This window comes from Nerophis lumbriciformis, linkage group LG38, assembly GCF_033978685.3.
Source record: "Nerophis lumbriciformis linkage group LG38, RoL_Nlum_v2.1, whole genome shotgun sequence".
Taxonomy (NCBI): Eukaryota; Metazoa; Chordata; class Actinopteri; order Syngnathiformes; family Syngnathidae; genus Nerophis; species Nerophis lumbriciformis.
Window position 1 is genome coordinate 215,001 of NC_084585.2, and position 20,000 is coordinate 235,000.

The 20,000-nt window shown below is 40.9% G+C and overlaps 1 protein-coding gene across 1 annotated transcript in view; it reads right to left on the reverse strand.

Moving 5' to 3' along the window:
* Nucleotides 1–19,091, reverse strand: part of LOC133577270 (uncharacterized) — a 19,178-nt gene extending 87 nt beyond the window's left edge. Inside the window, exons 1-4 of the mRNA XM_061930943.2 lie at nt 18,818–19,091; nt 11,469–12,352; nt 5,922–6,240; nt 1–1,760 (exon numbers count right to left, since the gene is read on the reverse strand). The exon at nt 1–1,760 is cut by the window's left edge and continues 87 nt beyond it. Of these exons, the coding sequence (XP_061786927.2) occupies nt 193–1,760; nt 5,922–6,240; nt 11,469–12,352; nt 18,818–18,971 (2,925 nt within the window). The 5' untranslated portion in view covers nt 18,972–19,091 and the 3' untranslated portion in view covers nt 1–192. The remainder of the gene's footprint in view (nt 1,761–5,921; nt 6,241–11,468; nt 12,353–18,817) is intronic.
* Nucleotides 19,092–20,000: the final 909 nt, after the last annotated feature.

The following is a 20,000-nucleotide window of genomic DNA, read 5'->3' on the forward strand; positions in this document are numbered from 1 at the left end:
ATTTCGTGCCCTTGCTATTTCTATACTAAAAACCGCTGTTACTTTCAGTCCTGTTACTCAGATGAGTCATCTTGGGCTTAGGAACACCAATACACATATTGATTATGATCAGATTCAGAGCTGGGAAAAAAACTCAAATTTCTATTTAGAGATTTACATCAGGCGAATGCTAGTGAGTCGGTGGAATGGTCCTCATTCAGCTTCGTGTGTCTGCATGTGAGCCGTCATAAAGGACTTGCGAGAAAAGCTCTCGCCACAAACTGAACAACTAAAAGGATTTTTACCCGTATGTCTTTTCATGTGTGTGTTCAAAGTGGACCTCTGAGCAAACTTATCGCCGCACACCGAACAACTGAAAGGTTTTTCCCCCGTGTGTCTTCTCATGTGCGCGTTTAAAGTGGACCTCTGCGCGAAGCTGGCGCCGCAAACTGAGCAGCTGAAAGGCTTCTCCCCCGTGTGCGTCCGCATGTGTAAAACCATACTGGACTTTCGAAAGAACGTTAAACCGCAATCGGAACAGCCAAAGGGTTTTTCCCCGTTGTGCGTCCGCATGTGTCGAGTCAAAGCGCTGTCGTGAGAAAAGTTTTCATCGCAAACTGAGCAAGTGAAAGGTTTGTCGACTGGTTGCTGTGTTCTGTGTAAAGGCACTGTTGACCTTGGAGACATTTGTTCCCCACAATCCAAGGAACCAAAGGGTTCTTCTTCTGCAGTATGTTTCTGCATGTGTAGATTCAAACTGTACTTGTGTGAAAAGCTCTCATCACAGACTGAACAACTAAAAGGTTTTTCGCCCGTGTGTGTTCTCATGTGTGTTACCATGGTTATCTTTTGAGGGAATCTCTTATCACAGACGGAACATTGAAAAGGTTTTTCCCCTGTGTGCGTTCTCATATGCAAGACCATGCTTGTTTTCCGAGAAAATCTTTTGTCACAAACGGAACACCTGAAGGGTTTTTCTCCAGTGTGCGTTTGCATGTGTCCACTCAAATTGCTCTTGCAAGAAAAGCTTTCGCCACAAACCGAGCAACCGAACGGTTTTTCACCTGTGTGCGTCCGCAGGTGTAACACCATTGTTACCTTCTGAGAGAATCTTTTGCCGCACACCGAACAACTAAAAGGCTTTTCCCCCGTGTGCGCGCGCATGTGTCGACTCAAATTGCGCTTATAAGAAAAGCTTTCACCGCAAACCGTGCAAATAAAAGGCATTTCTCCGGTGTGCGTCCTCGTGTGAGACACCAGTGTTACCTTTTGAGAGAACTGCTTACCACAAACTGAACAGCTAAAAGGTTTTTCTCCGGTGTGTGTCCGCATGTGTGTAATCATATTTACCTTGAAAGAAAATCTTTTAGCGCAAACAGAACAACAAAAGGCTTTTTCTCCTGTGAAAGGTTGCACGAGTGTTTTCGAGCATTCCGAGTCCTCCATGTCATAGTGAACCCTCATATCGCCGTCACAGTCTGTATCGCTGCTTAGACGCTCGTTGTCCCGGTCTTCAGCCTCACCATCTGATAGTGGAGCTAAGAAGTTGTCTGCTTGCGGTTCGTCTTCGTCGTCTTCAATCTTCACAGACACAACAGTCAGTGGCAGCTTGGTGAGATCAGCCTCCTCTGGGCCGAGAAGACACTCTCCCTCTTGAGTGACCCAGAGTTCCTCTTCTTCCTCTTTAATGTGGGGGATTAGAGCTGGATCCTCTTGCTGCGAAGTGTCCCCCTCCGGCTGAGGGGGACACTCGCCCTGACGACCAATCAGCTGCTGGATGTCTGCAGGACAAAAACATCACAAACACACTTTAATTCATCCACCAATTTCTTACACCGCCTGTCTTCAATAGAGTCTAGTCAGCCTATTAGTCTCTCTTGGCTTGTTGTGGATCTGAGATAGTTCTTAAAGGGGAACATTATCACCAGACCTATGTAAGCGTCAATATATACCTTGATGTTGCAGAAAAAAGACCATATCTTTTTTTAACCGATTTCCGAACTCTAAATGGGTGAATTTTGGCGAATTAAACGCCTTTCTAATATTCGCTCTCGGATGTTTGTAATGTTCTCAAACACATTACAAACACCGAGTCAAATCAGCTCTGTTATTTTCCGTTTTTTCGACTGCTTTCCGTACCTTGGAGACATCATGCCTCGTCGGTGTGTTGTCGGAGGGTGTAACAACACCAACAGGGACGGATTCAAGTTGCACCAGTGGCCCAAAGATGCCAAAGTGGCAAGAAATTGGACGTTTGTTCCGCACACTTTACCCACGAAAGCTATGCTACGACAGAGATGGCAAGAATGTGTGGATATCCTGCGACACTCAAAGCAGATGCATTTCCAACCATAAAGTCAAAGAAATCTGCCGCCAGACCCCCATTGAATCTGCCGGAGTGTGTGAGCAATTCAGGGACAAAGGACCTCAGTAGCACGGCAAGCAATGGCGGCAGTTTGTTCCCGCAGACGAGCGAGCTAAACCCCCTATCGACCCTAGCTTTCCTGGCCTGCTGACATCAACTCCAAAACTGGACAGATCAGCTTTCAGGAAAAGAGAGCGGATGAGGGTATGTCTACAGAATATATTAATTGATGAAAATTGGGCTGTCTGCACTCTCAAAGTGCATGTTGTTGCCAAATGTATTTCATATGCTGTAAACCTAGTTCATAGTTGTTAGTTTCCTTTAATGCCAAACAAACACATACCAATCGTTGGTTAGAAGGCGATCGCCGAATTCGTCGTCGCTGGCTGTCGTGTCGTTTTCGTGGGTTTCGCTTGCATACGGTTCAAAGCGATATGGCTCAATAGCTTCAGTTTCTTCTTCAATTTGGTTTTGGCTACCTGCCTCCACACTACAACCATCCGTTTCAATACATGCATAATCTGTTGAATCGCTTAAGCCGCTGAAATCCGAGTCTGAATCCGAGCTAATGTCGCTATAGCTTGCTGTTCTTTCCGCCATGTTTGTTTGTGTTGGCTTCACTATGTGACGTCACAGGAAAATGGACGGGTGGTTAAAATCAGGCACTTTGAAGCTTTTTTTAGGGATATTGCGTGATGGGTAAAATTTTGAAAAAAAACTTCGAAAAATTAAATAAGCCACTGGGAACTGATTTTTCTGAAATTGTGATAATGTTCCCCTTTAACTAGTTTCAGTTTCACTTTCTCCACCTGCAAGAGTCACAGGTAACGTTAAGGTTCTTCAGATATCGCGTACAGTGGGATCCAAACACTGGTTGCAGAATCTGATACACTAAATACAAAAAAATACAAAAATTTGAATAGCTCCGATGTACATTAATTACAAGATAATAAGTTGCACAATAAGTCAGAGTAGTTATGGTAGAAATATCAGTACAAGTAGAAGTACAGTAGTCAAATACAGTACCAGTGCAATATCACATAGTATAACAGTATATACAGTACATACAATACATACAGTATAGTAAGCAACAACTATTAAGGTGTCTACAGTTCTTTGACAGTGGAGTAGTGACAGTAGTATGAACAAAGGTTTATTAGGATATTAAAGTCAGTGTAAAACTGTCTCTAATTCTAAATAGTCTTTTTTATTTGGTTGTTGTCAGCCACTATGGTGTCTTATTTATATTTCTATGAAAACAAACAACACATCTTTGAACATTTACAAAACCCATGTTATGTACTTGACCAAAAAAAGGTGAAATAACTGAAAACATGTTTTATATTCTAGTTTCTTCAAAATAGCCACCCTTTTGCTCTGATTACTGCTTTGCACGCTCTTGGCATTCTCTCGATGAGCTCCAAAAGGGTCGTCACCTGAAATGGTTTTCACTTCACAGGTGTGCTTGAAGCTCATGGAGAGAATGCCAAGAGTGTGCAAAACAGTAATCAGAGCAAAGGGTGGCTATTTTGAAGGAACTAGAATATAAAACATTCACACATTGTTTATGTAGCATGTATATATAACCTAATCATATTGTTTCTTCAATTTAAAAATAGCTGACCGTTTTTTCCCCCCTTCTCTGGGATTATATTCCCAGTTTTGATCTCGGACGTCTGCTCACTTACTGCAGTGTTTTTCAACCTTTTTTGAGCCGAGGCACATTTTTTGCGTTGAAAAAATGCGGAGGCACACCACCAGCAGAAATCATTAAAAAAACTAAACTCAGTTGACAGTAAAAAGTCGTTGTCGCAATTGTTGGATATGACTTCAAAGCATAACCAAGCATGCATCACTATAGCTCTTGTCTCAAAGTAGGTGTACTGTCACCACCTGTCACATCACGCCCTGACTTATTTTGAGTATTTTTGCTGTTTTCCCGTGTGTAGTGTTTTACTTCTTGTCTTGCACTCCTATTTTGGTGGCTTTGTCTCTTTTTTTGGTATTTTCCTGTAGCAGTTTCACGTCTTCCTTTGAGCGATATTTCCCGCATCTACTTTATTTTAGCAATCAAGAATATTTCAGATGTTTTTATCCTTCTTTGTGGGGACTTTGTTGATTGTCATGTCATGTTCGGATGTACATTGTCTTTACTCCAAAGTAAGTCTTTGCTGTCGTCCAGCATTCTGTTTTTGTTTACTTTGTAGCCAGTTCAGTTTTAATTTCGTTCTGCATAGCCTTGCCTAAGCTTCATTGCCTTTTCTTAGGGGCACTCACCTTTTGTTTATTTTTGGTTTAAGCATTAGACACCTTTTTACCTGCACGCTGCCTCCCGCTGTTTCCGACATCTACAAAGCAATTGGCTACCGGCTGCCACCTACTGATATGGAAGAGTATTACACGGTTACTCTGCCCAGCTCTAGACAGCACCGACACTCAACAACAACACATCATTTGCAGACTAAAATTACTGGTTTGCAAAAAATATTTTTAATCCAAATAGGTGAAATTAAATAATCTCCCACTGCACACCAGACTGTATTTTACGGCACACTGATTGATAGCATATAAGAATATTCTATTACTGTTAAGCAAAATATGCATAAACTATGGACATGAACCATGAAACTAAAAACATGAAAAAACTCACTAAACTGTGGCTTGAAACAAATAGCAAGAACTATGGACATGAAACAAAAAGACTTACTGGACACGGCATGAATCGAACAGCATGACTATGGCAAGAAAAGTCAGAACAGAGCATCAAGAACTATGGCATGGACAGAGCAAATACAGAGTAATGTCGCCAGGACGACTAACTGGCAAAACAGGCTTAAATAATAGTCTTTGATTAAAGCAGGTGCGTGAGTCAAACACATGAGACAGGTGAAACTAATCAGTCGTCATGGAAACTAAAACAAACAAGGGTGCACAAAAACAGGAACTAATTGGAGTCCAAAAGTAACAGAACATAACTAAACAAAACATGATCTAGACCACAGATCCTGACACAAGACAGCAGCAACAGAGATACAGTCTATAAGATATATAGATATCTAATGTATTCATACATTGTTTATGTAGCATGTATTTATAACCTAATCATATTGTTTCTTGAACTTAAAAATAGCTGACCATTTTTTTCCCCTTCTCTGGGATTATATTCCCAGTTTTGATCTGGGACGTCTGCTCACTTATAGCATATAAGAATATTCAATTACTGTTAAGCAAACTATGAATAATAAAACATGTGTCCTTTATCATAGCTACACGTATGACAAAAAAGCGCGTGCAAATCAGTGGTATTCAGTGAGGTAAGATGAATTAAATGCGCTGACAGTTCATTGCTCCTGCCAAATGAATTGCACTGAGTGGAGCGGATCACCACTCCAAGATGGCGGCCCCGCGTCTCGTCAGCACCAGTAGGCAGTAGCGTAAGTGTGTACATTGGCCGCCATCTTGGATTATATATTTCCACTGTGGTATGAGAGCGTTTTTAAATCTGTTTCATGTTGTCTCCCGGGCTCTGTATTTTTAGCGAGTGACGCAACATTGCGTGACGGCGACGTAAACAAACCTTTATCGCGGATCACGTTTGGAGTCTCGCTAACAGCGTCCAGTTGTTGTCGTTGCAGCGTGTTCTCCTCTCTCGTTCGAGCAAGTTCTTCCTCGTACGACGTGATCGTTGTCTCAAACATCTCGAATATTTCATCAGCCGCCGCCATGAGCCGCTCCCTTACAAACTGTTTGATGAACGACATTTCGATGACGTCTTTCCCGGCGATTAAAAACAAACACAACAGGGCGCGTTTGGTCTTCTCGGGTGCTATCGCTAACTTTCGTTTTTTTTTCTTCTTCGACGGAGGATTTGCCGCAACCATGTCAATGACGTCACACTGCTGCCACCCCGTGGTCGTAATGAATACGGCACATATTGTGCAAAAACAGACTTCTGAGGCTTTTTGTGCAGAACAGCGTGAAATAAAAATGTTGCAATATTAATAATTCAATTAAAATGTATTCATTTAATCAAATATATCAATTTTGATTGCCAGCACACTTGTGACGCTAATGAGGACAATTGCTCTATTGAAAAATAATCCATGGAACATTTTTTTGGGCATTAATGTCATACAAAATAGAGAGATCAACTCGGGGACGGCGTGGCGTAGTTGGGAGAGTGGCCGTGCCAGCAACTTGAGGGTTCCTGGTTCGATCCCCACCTTCTACCAACCTTGTCAAGTCTGTTGTGTCCTTGGGACAAGACACCTCACCCTTGCTCCTGATGGGTCGTGGTTAGGGCCTTGCATGGTAGCTCCACACTGCAAAAACTGAAGTCTAAGTAAGATTAAATATTTCAAATAAGGGTGATATTTGCTTATTTTCTGTCTGATAAGATAATTCTTCTCACTAAGCCATACTTGCCAACCCTCCCGAATTTTCCGGGAGACTCCCGAAATTCAGCGCCTCTCCCGAAAACCTCCCGGGACAAATATTCTCCCGAAAATCTCCCGATTTTCAGCCGGAGCTAGAAGCCACGCCCCCTCCAGCTCCTTGCGGACCTGAGTGAGGACAGCCTTTTTTCATGACGGAAGGACAACAGGGTGACAAGAACTAAATCATCCAGACTAGAGATAAATTGTATTATTATGTTTATCTTACCTAAAAATAAATATATTTATTAATTTAAAAAAAAAAAAAACTAAATACATTTTTACTATATTTTGCTAAAAACATCAAAATTAATTTTATTTTTATTTGTACTTTTTCCTGACTCCTTATTACATCTAGCCATAGAATTATACATTAAAATAAACATGTTTGAAATAATTGATTTTAAATGATCATAATAATTCATTTAAAATGACCATATTTAATTATTAAAATAATTGCTTGTTTATCAACAACTTTAGCATTTTATTCATTACATTTTGAAACTCTCAGAAGCCAAGTTATGTTATATTCCTTAATATTTATTTATGCAAGTTTGAAGTATCAATTATCTAAACACAGTTTTGTTTGCACATTTTCAGGATGTAGATATATATATATATATATATATATATATATATATATATATATATATATGTATGAAATACTTGACTTGGTGAATTCTAGCTGTCAATATACTCCTCCCCTCTTAACCACGCCCCCAACCACGCCCCGCCCCACCCCGACCACGCCCCCACCTCCCGAAATCGGAGGTCTCAAGGTTGGCAAGTATGCACGAAGCAGATTTTATGTTAGAGTGTTTTGCTTGTTTTAAGGGTTTTAGTCCCGCCTCGGGAAAAGCCTGATCCCTGCAGCTATAGCCGCCCTAAACAGCAGGCTCGGGCGACCTGTCTGACAAGCCTGTAAATGTGTTGGTCATGTATGATGTCTTTTTGTTATTTTTGTTTGTGATGTGTAATGTCTATTGTTTAAATGTACGGCAGTGAAAATGAATTTCCCCAACGGGGACCAATACATCTAAATCATACTTGCCAACCCTCCCGGATTTTCCGGGAGACTCCCGAAATTCAGCGCCTCTCCCGAAAACCTCCCGGGACAAATTTTCTCCCGAAAATCTCCCGAAATTCAGGCGGACCTGAGTGAGCCTGTTTTCACGTCCGCTTTCCCACAATACAAACAGCATGCCTGCCCAATCACGTTATAACTGTAGAACGATGGAGGGCGAGTTCTTGGTTTCTTATGTGGGTTTATTGTTAGGCAGTTTCATTAACGTCCTCCCAGCGCGGCAACAACACACAACAACAGCAGTCACGTTTTCATCTACCGTAAAGCAGTTCGTCTGCAGTAAACAGCAATGTTGTGACACTCTTAAACAGGACAATACTGCCATCTACTGTACATGCATATGTGCCAATAACATCTAGGGCTTTTAGAGAGTGCAGTGCACAACTGCGCACACAACAAGGAGACGAAGCAGGATGCATCATCAGAGAGGGTGTTCAGCATGGTTAGAAAAATAGTGACAGAGAATAGAACAAGGATGGACAATTCAACCCTTAACTCAACAATGAGTAGAGGAGTGTTGTGTGTGTGTATATGTGTAAATAAATGAACAATGAAATTCAAGTATTTCTCTTATTTATATATATATATATATATATATATAAAAAATAAAATAAATATATATATAGACATACATATATATATACATATAAAATAAAATAAAACATATATAGCTAGAATTAACTGAAAGTCAAGTATTTCCTATATATATATATATATATATATATATATATATATATATATATATATATATATATATATATATATATATATATAGGAAATACTTGACTTGGTGAATTCTAGCTGTCAATATACTCCTCCCCTCTTAACCACGCCCCCGCCCCGCCCCCGAACACGCCCCCCCCCACCTCCCGAAATTGGAGGTCTCAAGGTTGGCAAGTATGATCTAAATCTAAATCTAATCTAATCTAAATTATCTCTAAGATATTACAGCTCGTTGCTGAGATGTGATGAGCTATATTGAGTAAAACATGCTTGAAACTAGAATATCAAGTGTTGCAAAGCTGTGTCATCAACACTCACAAGTATAAAACTACTTTTTTAAAGTCATCATTTCTTATTTCAAGCATGAAAAAAAAAACATGACTTTGACACAATTGTGTCTCATACACCTTCCGCCTGAATGCAGCTGAGATAGGCTCCAGCGACCCCCCGCGACCCCGAAAGGGTAGAAAATGGATGGATGGATTAAAATAGATGACAGCCAAATGGACTTTGCTGTTTTATTTTCAATGAAACAATAGAAAATACGTACTTGTATAGTAGTACACTTGTTATTAGTGAGAATATACTTATTTTAAGGTATTTTTTGGTTCCATTGAGGTTAGCTAATTTGACTTGTTTTGGAAAGTCTTGACAAGCCAAATTTTCTTGTTCTATTGGCAGATAATTTTGCTTAGTTCAAATAAAATACCCCTCATTTTTGTATTTTTTTCCCTTCTTTTTGAACACTGACTTTTTTGCAGGACACCATCAGTGTGTGTGAATGGGTGAATGTGGAAATAGTGTCAAAGCGCTTTTAGAGTACCTTGAAGGTAGAAAAGCGCTATACAAGTATAACCCATTGACCAGGGGTGCTCACACTTTTTCTGCAGGCGAGCTACTTTTCCATTGATCAAGTCGTGGGGATCTACCTCATTCATATATATCATTTATATTTACTTATTTATGAAATATATGTTTTTGTTAACAAGTTAAAGGTGTTTAATGATAATGCAAGCATGTTTAATACATATAATATTGTTAAAAAATTAAAGGTGTTTAATGATAATACAAGCATGTTTAATACATATAGTTAATATTGTTAACAAGTTAAAGGTGTTTAAAGATAATACAAGCATGTTTAACACATATAGTTAATATTGTTAATAAGTTAAGGTGTTTAAAGATAATACAAGCATGTTTAACACATATAGTTAATATTGTTAACAAGTTAAAGGTGTTTAAAGATAATACAAGCATGTTTAACACATATAGTTAATATTGTTAATAAGTTAAAGGTGTTTAAAGATAACACAAGCATGTTTAATACATATAGGTAATATTGTTAATAAGTTAAAGGTGTTTAAAGATAACACAAGCATGTTTAACACATATAGGTAATATTGTTAATAAGTTAAAGGTGTTTAAAGATAACACAAGCATGTTTAATACATATAGGTAATATTGTTAATAAGTTAAAGGTGGTTAAAGATAATACAAGCATGTTTAACACAGCCCTGCGATGAGGTGGCGACTTGTCCAGGGTGTACCCCGCCTTCCGCCCGATTGTAGCTGAGATAGGCTCCAGCGCCCCCCGCGACCCCAAAGGGAATAAGCGGTAGAAAATGGATGGATGGATGGATGTTTAACACATATAGTTAATATTGTTAATAAGTTAAAGGTGTTTAAAGATAATACAAGCATGTTTAACACATATAGTTAATATTGTTAATAAGTTAAAGGTGTTTAAAGATAATACAAGCATGTTTAACACATATAGTTAATATTGTTAATAAGTTAAAGGTGTTTAAAGATAATACATGCATGTTTAACACATATAGTTAATATTGTTAATAAGTTAAAGGTGGTTAAAGATAATACAAGCATGTTTAACACATATAGATTCCTTTCTTTCATGAAGACAAGAATATAAGTTGGTGTATTACCTGATTGTGATGACTTGCATTGATTGGAATCAGACAGTGGTGATGATAACGTCCGCATTTTCGAATGGAGGAGAAAAAAAAGTCCTCCTTTCTGTCCAATACCACATGAAAGTGGTTGGTTTTTGGCATCTTATTTGTCCAGCTTCCGTACTCCTTTGTATACACTTTACAAGAAATACATTGTCGGCAAACTCCGTAGCTTGCTAGCTTGTGCACGCCAGCTTTCTGAGACTCTTATTTTGTTAGCGCAACTGTGCAACTGTGCAGTCGGTCTTTGGAGTTCTGACGACAGGTACGGCGCCAGAGTCTGTTGAAATAAAGTGTTTCTCGCCTTCCAGTCGGTAATTTTAATGAGCTGGCAGCAGCCAGCGTCATCTCAGAAGACCCTCGGGTGCCGTGAATGTCAATCAAGTGACCAAAGTGACGTCATCGTGAAGGTTTATGATCGCTCATTTTTAGGACTATTTTTTTAATGCCTGGCTGGCGATCGACTGACACACCCTCTGAGATCGACCGGTGGCTCGCGATCGACGTAATGAGCACCCCTGCGCATTGACAATCATTTTTAGATGGAAACAAACAGGCTTTCCGATTCTACAATATTTATTGGCAATAATCATAGTCAGAACAAACGAATGATCCACCAAACATACATTTCCAAAGTTTCGGTTACATGTTTATTGTGAAGATTGTGTGTACTTTGTTGGGGAGTTCATACACTTCCGTGTAAGCTTTTAGCACAAACTGGCCAGGAAAACATAAACCAGAACTGTATTGACTTATTGGATTCATTTCCTGCAGTGCGTGCGTCTTAAACAAACGTGCATTTAAAATACATTCACTATGTTTTCTGGTGTACGCTGATTTCAATAGATATCATGTGTAGTATATTACTATATTTAAAACATGTGTGTTTAGTGCGAGCAGGCAAAGGTTCATTCTCCGCCGTGTGTCCGCATGTGCGCTGCCAAAGTTTTCTTATAAGAGTAACTTTTCCCACAAACTGGACAATCGAAAGCTTTTTCTCCCGTGTGCGTTCTTTCGTGGGCAATCAGAGAAACCTTCTGGACAAACGTCTCGCCGCAGATTGAGCAAACGAAAGGTCTCTCCCCCGTGTGCGTCCTCATATGCGACAGCATGTTTGTCTTCTGGCAGAATCCTTTCCCGCAGAGCGAACAACTGAAGGGCTTCTCTCCGGTGTGTATCCTCATGTGTGAGACCATGTTGGACTTCTGGGAGAATCTTTTACCGCAGACGGAGCAACTGAAAGGCTTCTCTCCGGTGTGCGTTCTCATGTGCAGCGTGAAATTGCTCTTGCGGGAAAAGCTGTCGCCGCACACCGAGCAAATGTAAGACTTTCCCTCGCCGTGTAAAACCAAACCGGAGCGGTGAGAGAATCTTTTACCCCAAACTGAGCGACCAAAGCTCTTTTTAGAGGTCATCTGTGCCTGCAAAGGTCTCCTCGTGTTAAGAGTTGCCTTCATTCCAGAGCATTCGGAATGTTTGTCGTCGGCGTGAGTCCGCACGTCTGCCTCGCAGTCTGTGTTGCTCAAAGGCTCCCGTTGGTCGTCCCGGTCTTCGGCCTCGCGAGAGTGCGACGTCGTGTCGTCGCTGTCTGACAGCGGCGCCAGGAGGTCGTCTTGTGCGTCGTCGTCCTCGGTCTTCACGGAGACGACGGTCAGATCGGCTTCCTCCTGAGTGGTCCACAGCTCTTCCTCTTCCTCTTTAATGCGGGGGAGCTGGGCGTCCTCCTGCTGCAGAGTGGAGATCCCCCCGTGTGGCGGAGGAGGACGTTGCTCTTGACGACCGACCAGCTGGGGGACGTCTGAAGGACATAAACACAAACACACTTTAGCTGAGACGTCAAACATTCTTGAAAATATAAACGTTGACAAGAACAAGAAAGTTTGATCATATTACGCCTATACTGTATATACCTTTATATACATATACAGTGTATATATATATATATATACCTATACTGTATATACCTTTATATACATATACTGTATATATCAGTGACGTGCGGTCACTAGAGGCAGGTGAGGCGGGGCCTCACCTGCCATCATGGAAAGAAAAAAAATGTAAAAATAAAAAAAATAAAAATTAAATTGTTATATGTATCCAGTGATTATACTAAAGTTATTTTCCATTTAACTTCACCAGTTTTAGATTATTTTTATTCAAAATCGCTGAATTTTCACATTTGCCGTTCAAATACTGAGAAGAGACGGTGCGGTGAACACCAGCCAGTTGAGGCACGTCAGTCAGTGCCTCAACAAGGACGGACTCGGCTAACTGCTGGCCTGCTGTGCAGTGAGACTGTATTGCTATATGAATTCTATTATACATTTCCATAGTTTAGTTAGCTGAGGGATATAATGTACAGTGTATTTTGTCAACAACTGTATGTGTGTAACGTATTTCTTGTGCTGAGCATTCATTAAACGGCTGCAAAAGAGTACTGGCTGAGGCTCGCAGTAATCCGGCCTCCTGGTGGTAGAGGGCGGTAGTGATCCCAGAGATCATTCCTCGACCGCAGAAGAAGTGAGAACAAGCAACAGTTAGCAAGTCAAGTGCAGCGGTCGTTTATTATTTCCTCTCGCCTGAACTTTTATTCAAAACATGGAGGATTACATATGTAAAATAAAACAGTTTTCTAAACTGGACTTTAAATCGAAGCAGGAGGTAATAATCAAAGGTAGACCAAAAAGGTTTGCTTCAGACTTCGGGACAGAAGACCCGTTCTTTTCAAACGGCGTGGTACACACGCAAAGGCTGGCTGTGTGGATGTCCAGCAAGAAAGGTAAGACCAAAATAATGTTTTTTAAATTAAATGTGCTTTTTTGTGTGCTACAGTTTGTATGTGTAAAGAATGCTGGTATGAGCTTTTAAACAAAACCCGTTAACTGCTGCCAATCAAATGGTGAATAAGATACTCTTTAGGGTTCATATGTTTGTAAATGTGACTGTGATGAAGTCAGTGCCTCACCAGCCATCAACCTCACCGCACGTCACTGATATATATATATATATATATATACATAAATATATATATATATATATATATATATATATATATATATATATATATATAAAAATATATATATATATATATATATACTGTATATATATATATTAGGGACGGCGTGGCGCAGTGGAAGAGTGGCCGTGCGCGACCCGAGGGTCCCTGGTTCAATCCCCACCTAGTACCAACCTCGTCATGTCCGTTGTGTCCTGAGCAAGACACTTCACCCTTGCTCCTGATGGGTGCTGGTTAGCGCCTTGCATGGCAGCTCCCTCCATCAGTGTGTGAATGTGTGTGTGAATGGGTAAATGTGGAAGTAGTGTCAAAGCGCTTTGAGTACCTTGAAGGTACTGTAAATAACTTTATACATACAGTGGGGCAAAAAAGTATTTAGTCAGCCACCAATTGTGCAAGTTCTCCCACTTAAAATGATGACAGAGGTCTGTAATTTTCATCATAGGTACACTTCAACTGTGAGAGACAGAATGTGAAAAAAAAATCCAGGAATTCACATTGTAGGATTTTTAAAGAATTTATTTGTAAATGATGGTGGCAAATAAGTATTTGGTCAATAACAAAAATTCAACTCAATACTTTGTAATATAACCTTTGTTGGCAATAACAGAGGTCAAACGATTACTATAGGTCTTTACCAGGTTTGCACACACAGTCGCTGGTATTTTGGCCCATTCCTCCATGCAGATCTTCTCGAGAGCAGTGATGTTTTGGGGCTGTCGCCGAGCAACACAAACTTTCAACTCCCTCCACAGATTTTCTATGGGGTTGAGGTCTGGAGACTGGCTAGGCCACTCCAGGACTTTCAAATGCTTCTTACGGAGCCACTCCTTCGTTGCCCGGGCGGTGTGTTTGGGATCATTGTCATGCTGGAAGACCCAGCCACGTTTCATCTTCAAAGCTCTCACTGATGGAAGGAGGTTTTGGCTCAAAATCTCACGATATATGGTCCCATTCATTCTTTCCTTAACACGGATCAGTCGGCCTGTCCCCTTAGCAGAAAACAGCCCCAAAGCATGATGTTTCCACCCCCATGCTTCACAGTAGGTATGGTGTTCTTGGGATGCAACTCAGTATTCTTCTTCCTCCAAACACGACGAGTTGAATTTATACCAAAAAGTTCTATTTTGGTTTCATCTGACCACATGACATTCTCCCAATCCTCTGCTGTATCATCCATGTGCTCTCTGGCAAACTTCAGACGGGCCTGGACATGCACTGGCTTAAGCAGGGGGACACGTCTGGCACTGCAGGATTTAATTCCCTGTCGGCGTAGTGTGCTACTGATGGTAACCTTTGTTACTTTGGTCCCAGCTCTCTGCAGGTCATTCACCAGGTCTCCCCATGTGGTTCTGGGATTTTTGCTCACCGTTCTCATGATCATTTTGACCCCACGGGATGAGATCTTGCGTGGAGCCCCAGATCGAGGGAGATTATCAGTGGTCTTGTATGTCTTCCATTTTCTGATAATTGCTCCCACAGTTGATTTTTTCACACCAAGCTGCTTGCCTATTGTAGATTCACTCTTCACAGTCTGGTGCAGGTCTACAATTCTTTTCCTGGTGTCCTTCGACAGCTCTTTGGTCTTGGCCATAGTGGAGTTTGGAGTCTGACTGTTTGAGGCTGTGGACAGGTGTCTTTTATACAGATAACAAGTTCAAACAGGTGCCATTAATACAGGTAACGAGTGGAGGACAGAAGAGCTTCTTAAAGAAGAAGTTACAGGTCTGTGAGAGCCAGAGATCTTCCTTGTTTGAAGTGACCAAATACTTATTTTCCACCATCATTTACAAATAAATTCTTTAAAATTCCTACAATGTCAATTCCTGGATTTTTTTTTCACATTCTGTCTCTCACAGTTGAAGTGTACCTATGATGAAAATTACACACCTCTGTCATCATTTTAAGTGGGAGAACTTGCACAATCGGTGGCTGACTAAATACTTTTTGCCCCACTGTATATATATATACTGGCTCACCTGCACTGGCTTCCTGTGCACCTTAATCACTCGTCTTGAGAACTGTGTGGGCATTAAGGGCGCCGCCCTCAACTGGTTCCGGTCGTACCTAACCGACCGGAGTTTTTGTGTAAAAGTAGACAGTTTTATGTCGTCCACAGCTCCTTTACCACATGGGGTCCCCCAGGGCTCAATCCTTGCCCCAATTTTATTTGCGCTTTACCTTCTCCCCCTTGGTTCTATTTTTAGGAAGTGCAGTATTGCATTTCATTTTTATGCCGATGATTGCCAGATGTATTTTCCCATGGCACAAAATAACACGGTTCAACGTCTTATTGACTGCCTGCACGACATCAAAGTCTGGCTTTCAGCTAACTTCCTGAGCCTAAATGAAGATAAAACAGAAGTTATGTTGTTCGGTCCAAGTCGCTCTCCCTCCCCCAACGTTGACCTCGGCACTCTGACCCCGTATCTCAGCGACTCTGTCACAAACCTGGGGGTAAAGTTTGACTCAGATTTTAAATTCGAAAAGCAAATCAGCAGTGTCGTTCAAAAAAGCTTTTATCAATTACGCCAAATAGCGAAAGTGAAACCGCTTCTATCAAGACATGATCTTGAGAAATTAATCCACGCTTTTATCTCGACTCGTCTTGATTATTGTAATGCCCTGTATGTTGGCATTAGCCAGGCCTCCCTCGCCCGCCTGCAGCTCGTGCAGAACTCTGCTGCTCGTCTGCTAACACAGACCCGCAGACGTGAGCACATCACCCCTATTTTAGCGTCCCTTCACTGGCTCCCTGTGCGTTACCGAATACATTTTAAACTCCTTTTATTTGTTTTTAAATGTCTAAACAACCTCGCGCCAACCTATCTCTCCGACCTCCTTCAGCCTTACTGCCCCACCCGATCCTTAAGATCAGCCGATCAGCTGCTGTTGACGGTCCCTGACACAAGGCTGAAGCTTAGAGGTGACAGAGCTTTCGCCGTTGCTGCTCCCAAGCTCTGGAACGACCTACCCCTGAGTGTTAGACAAGCCTCCTCTCTTCCTGTTTTTAAATCTCTCTTAAAAACATACTTTTATTCCATGGCTTTTAACACTGAGTGATATCCATCATGCAATGGCGCCCCTTAATACACCTGCTGTGAACCTGTTTTTATTTATTCTATTTTATTTATTTATTTTTTATCGTGTTCTGTTTGTGTTGTGTTGTGTTTGCTCGGTACTCGTTTTATCTTTTAACCTGCTCATTGTACAGCACTTTGGCTACCCCTGTGGTAAATTTTAAATGTGCTCTATAAATAAAGTTGATTTGATTTGATTTGATTTGACTTTAGATGTGACTTTAGGTTTTACTTACGTATAAAATACTACACGGTCTAGCTCCATCCTATCTTGCCGATTGTATTGTACCATATGTCCCGGCAAGAAATCTGCGTTCAAAGAAGTCCGGCTTATTAGTGATTCCCAGAGCCCAAAAAAAGTCTTCTATTGGGGCTCCAGTACTCTGGAACGTCCTCCCGGTAACAGTTAAAAATGCTACCTGAGTTGAAGCATTTAAGTCCCATCTTAAAACTCATTTGTATACGCTAGCCTTTAAATAGACCCCCTTTTTTAGACCAGTTGATCTGCCGTTTCTTTTCTTTTCTTTTCTTCTCTGCCCCCCTCTCCCTTGTGGAGGGGGGGGGGGGGGGGGGGACAGGTCCAGGGGCCATGGATGAAGTGCTGGCTGTCCAGAGTCGGGACCCGGGGTGAACCGCTCGTCTGTGCATCGGTTGGGGACATCTCTGCGGTGCTGACCCGTCTCAGCTCGGGATGATTTCCTGCTGGCCCCACTATGGACTGGACTCTTACTGTTATGTTAGATCCACTATGGACTGTACTCTCACACTATTATGTTAGATCCACTATGGACTGTACTCTCACACTATTATGTTAGATCCACTATGGACTGGACTCTCACTATTATGTTAGATCCACTATGGACTGGACTGTCACTATTATGTTAGATCCACTATGGACTGGACTCTCACTATTATGTTAGATCCACTATGGACTGGACTCTCACACTATTATGTTAGATCCACTATGGACTGGACTCTCACACTATTATGTTAGATCCACTATGGACTGGACTCTCACACTATTATGTTAGATCCACTATGGACTGGACTCTCACTATTATGTTAGATCCACTATGGACTGGACTCTCACTATTATGTTAGATCCACTATGGACTGGACTCTCACACTATTATGTTAGATCCACTATGGACTGGACTCTCACACTATTATGTTAGATCCACTATGGACTGGACTCTCACTATTATGTTAGATCCACTATGGACTGGACTCTCCCTATTATGTTAGATCCACTATGGACTGGACTCTCACACTATTATGTTAGATCCACTATGGACTGGACTCTCACAATATTATGTTAGATCCACTATGGACTGGACTCTCACACTATTATGTTAGATCCACTATGGACTGGACTCTCACACTATTATGTTAGATCCACTATGGACTGGACTCTCACACTATTATGTTAGATGCACTATGGACTGGACTCTCACTATTATGTTAGATCCACTATGGACTGGACTCTCACCATTATGTTAGATCCACTATGGACTGGACTCTCACACTATTATGTTAGATCCACTATGGACTGGACTCTCACACTATTATGTTAGATCCACTATGGACTGGACTCTCACAATATTATGTTAGATCCACTATGGACTGGACTCTCACTATTATGTTAGATACACTATGGACTGGACTCTCACTATTATGTTAGATCCACTATGGACTGGACTCTCACACTATTATGTTAGATCCACTATGGACTGGACTCTCACACTATTATGTTAGATCCACTATGGACTGGACTCTCACACTATTATGTTAGATCCACTATGGACTGGACTCTCACTATTATGTTAGATCCACTATGGACTGGACTCTCACCATTATGTTAGATCCACTATGGACTGGACTCTCACACTATTATGTTAGATCCACTATGGACTGGACTCTCACTATTATGTTAGATCCACTATGGACTGGACTCTCACACTATTATGTTAGATCCACTATGGACTGGACTCTCACACTATTATGTTAGATCGATCGATTCTATGTTTGATCGATTCTATGTTTGTCCAAATGGTGTTGCCATAGAGATTCTGCAGCAGTTAGATTGTCATTGCATGGCCTATTTTAAATATTAGTGAACAATAAAGAAGTGAAAGGTTAGTCAACATATAAACAACCTTTAACTTACTCCGATAAACAGCATCCAGTTGTTGACGCTGTCGCTCGTTCTCCTCTTTCGTTCTAGAAAGTTCCTCCTCGTACGACACCATCGCTCTTTCAAAAAGCCCGAATATTTCATCAGCGGCCGCAACGAGTCGCTCCCTCACCAACACTCTCAACATTTTTAATGTTGTTTTTTTGTTTTTTTGTTGTTGTTTCGACGCTTTGTCCGTCGTCCTTTTTGACGTGTCGATGCCAACTTCCGCCTTTTTTCTTCTTCGACGGATGTTCGCGGCTGAAGGCTTCTGACGACACGCCGCTGCCATCTGGCGGTAGCATTGAAAAGTGCTCAAAATGGGAAGTGAGGGAGGAAAATATGACAGGATTTAAATGGTCTTTGTTGAAAATAATGTGCGGAATACGCTCAGGATATTATAAACAAACAATAATATTTAAAAAAAATACATACAAATAAAAATGTTTTAAAACCCCTCTTCTGTAGCGTAATGGGTGTAGTGCAGAGACAAGCCAGCAGAGGTCAGTGTCTCGCTAGGCATGAAACGAAGAACTTTGGTTTGTACTTTTTTGCGATGTAAATTTTTTCCAATCAAATCAGTAGTACAACAGTAGGACATTTGGATATCCCATCCATCTATTTTCTACCGCTTGTCCCTTTTTTTGCGGGGTCGCGGGGTGCGCTCATACTTGCCATCCTTGAGACCTCCGATTTCGGGAGGTGGGGGGCGGGGGGCGTGGTCAGGGGTGGGGCGGGGCGTGGTTAAGAGGGGAGGAGTATATTGACAGCTAGAATTCACCAAGTCAAGTATTTCATATATATATATATATATATATATATATATATATATATATATATATATATATATATATATATATATATATATATATATATATATATATGTATATTAATGTATGTGTGGGGAAAAAAATCACAAGACTACTTCATCTCTACAGGCCTGTTTCATGAGGGGTTCCCTCAATCATCAGGAGATCATCAGGAAAAAATCTCCTGATGATTGAGGGAACCCCTCATGAAACAGGCCTGTAGAGATTAAGTAGTCTTGTGATTTTTTTCCCACACATACACATATTGCGCTCTACTACGGTATCGAGCACTATTTTTTGGATAACCTTATTAAGATATATATATATATATATATATATATATATATATATGTATATATATATATATA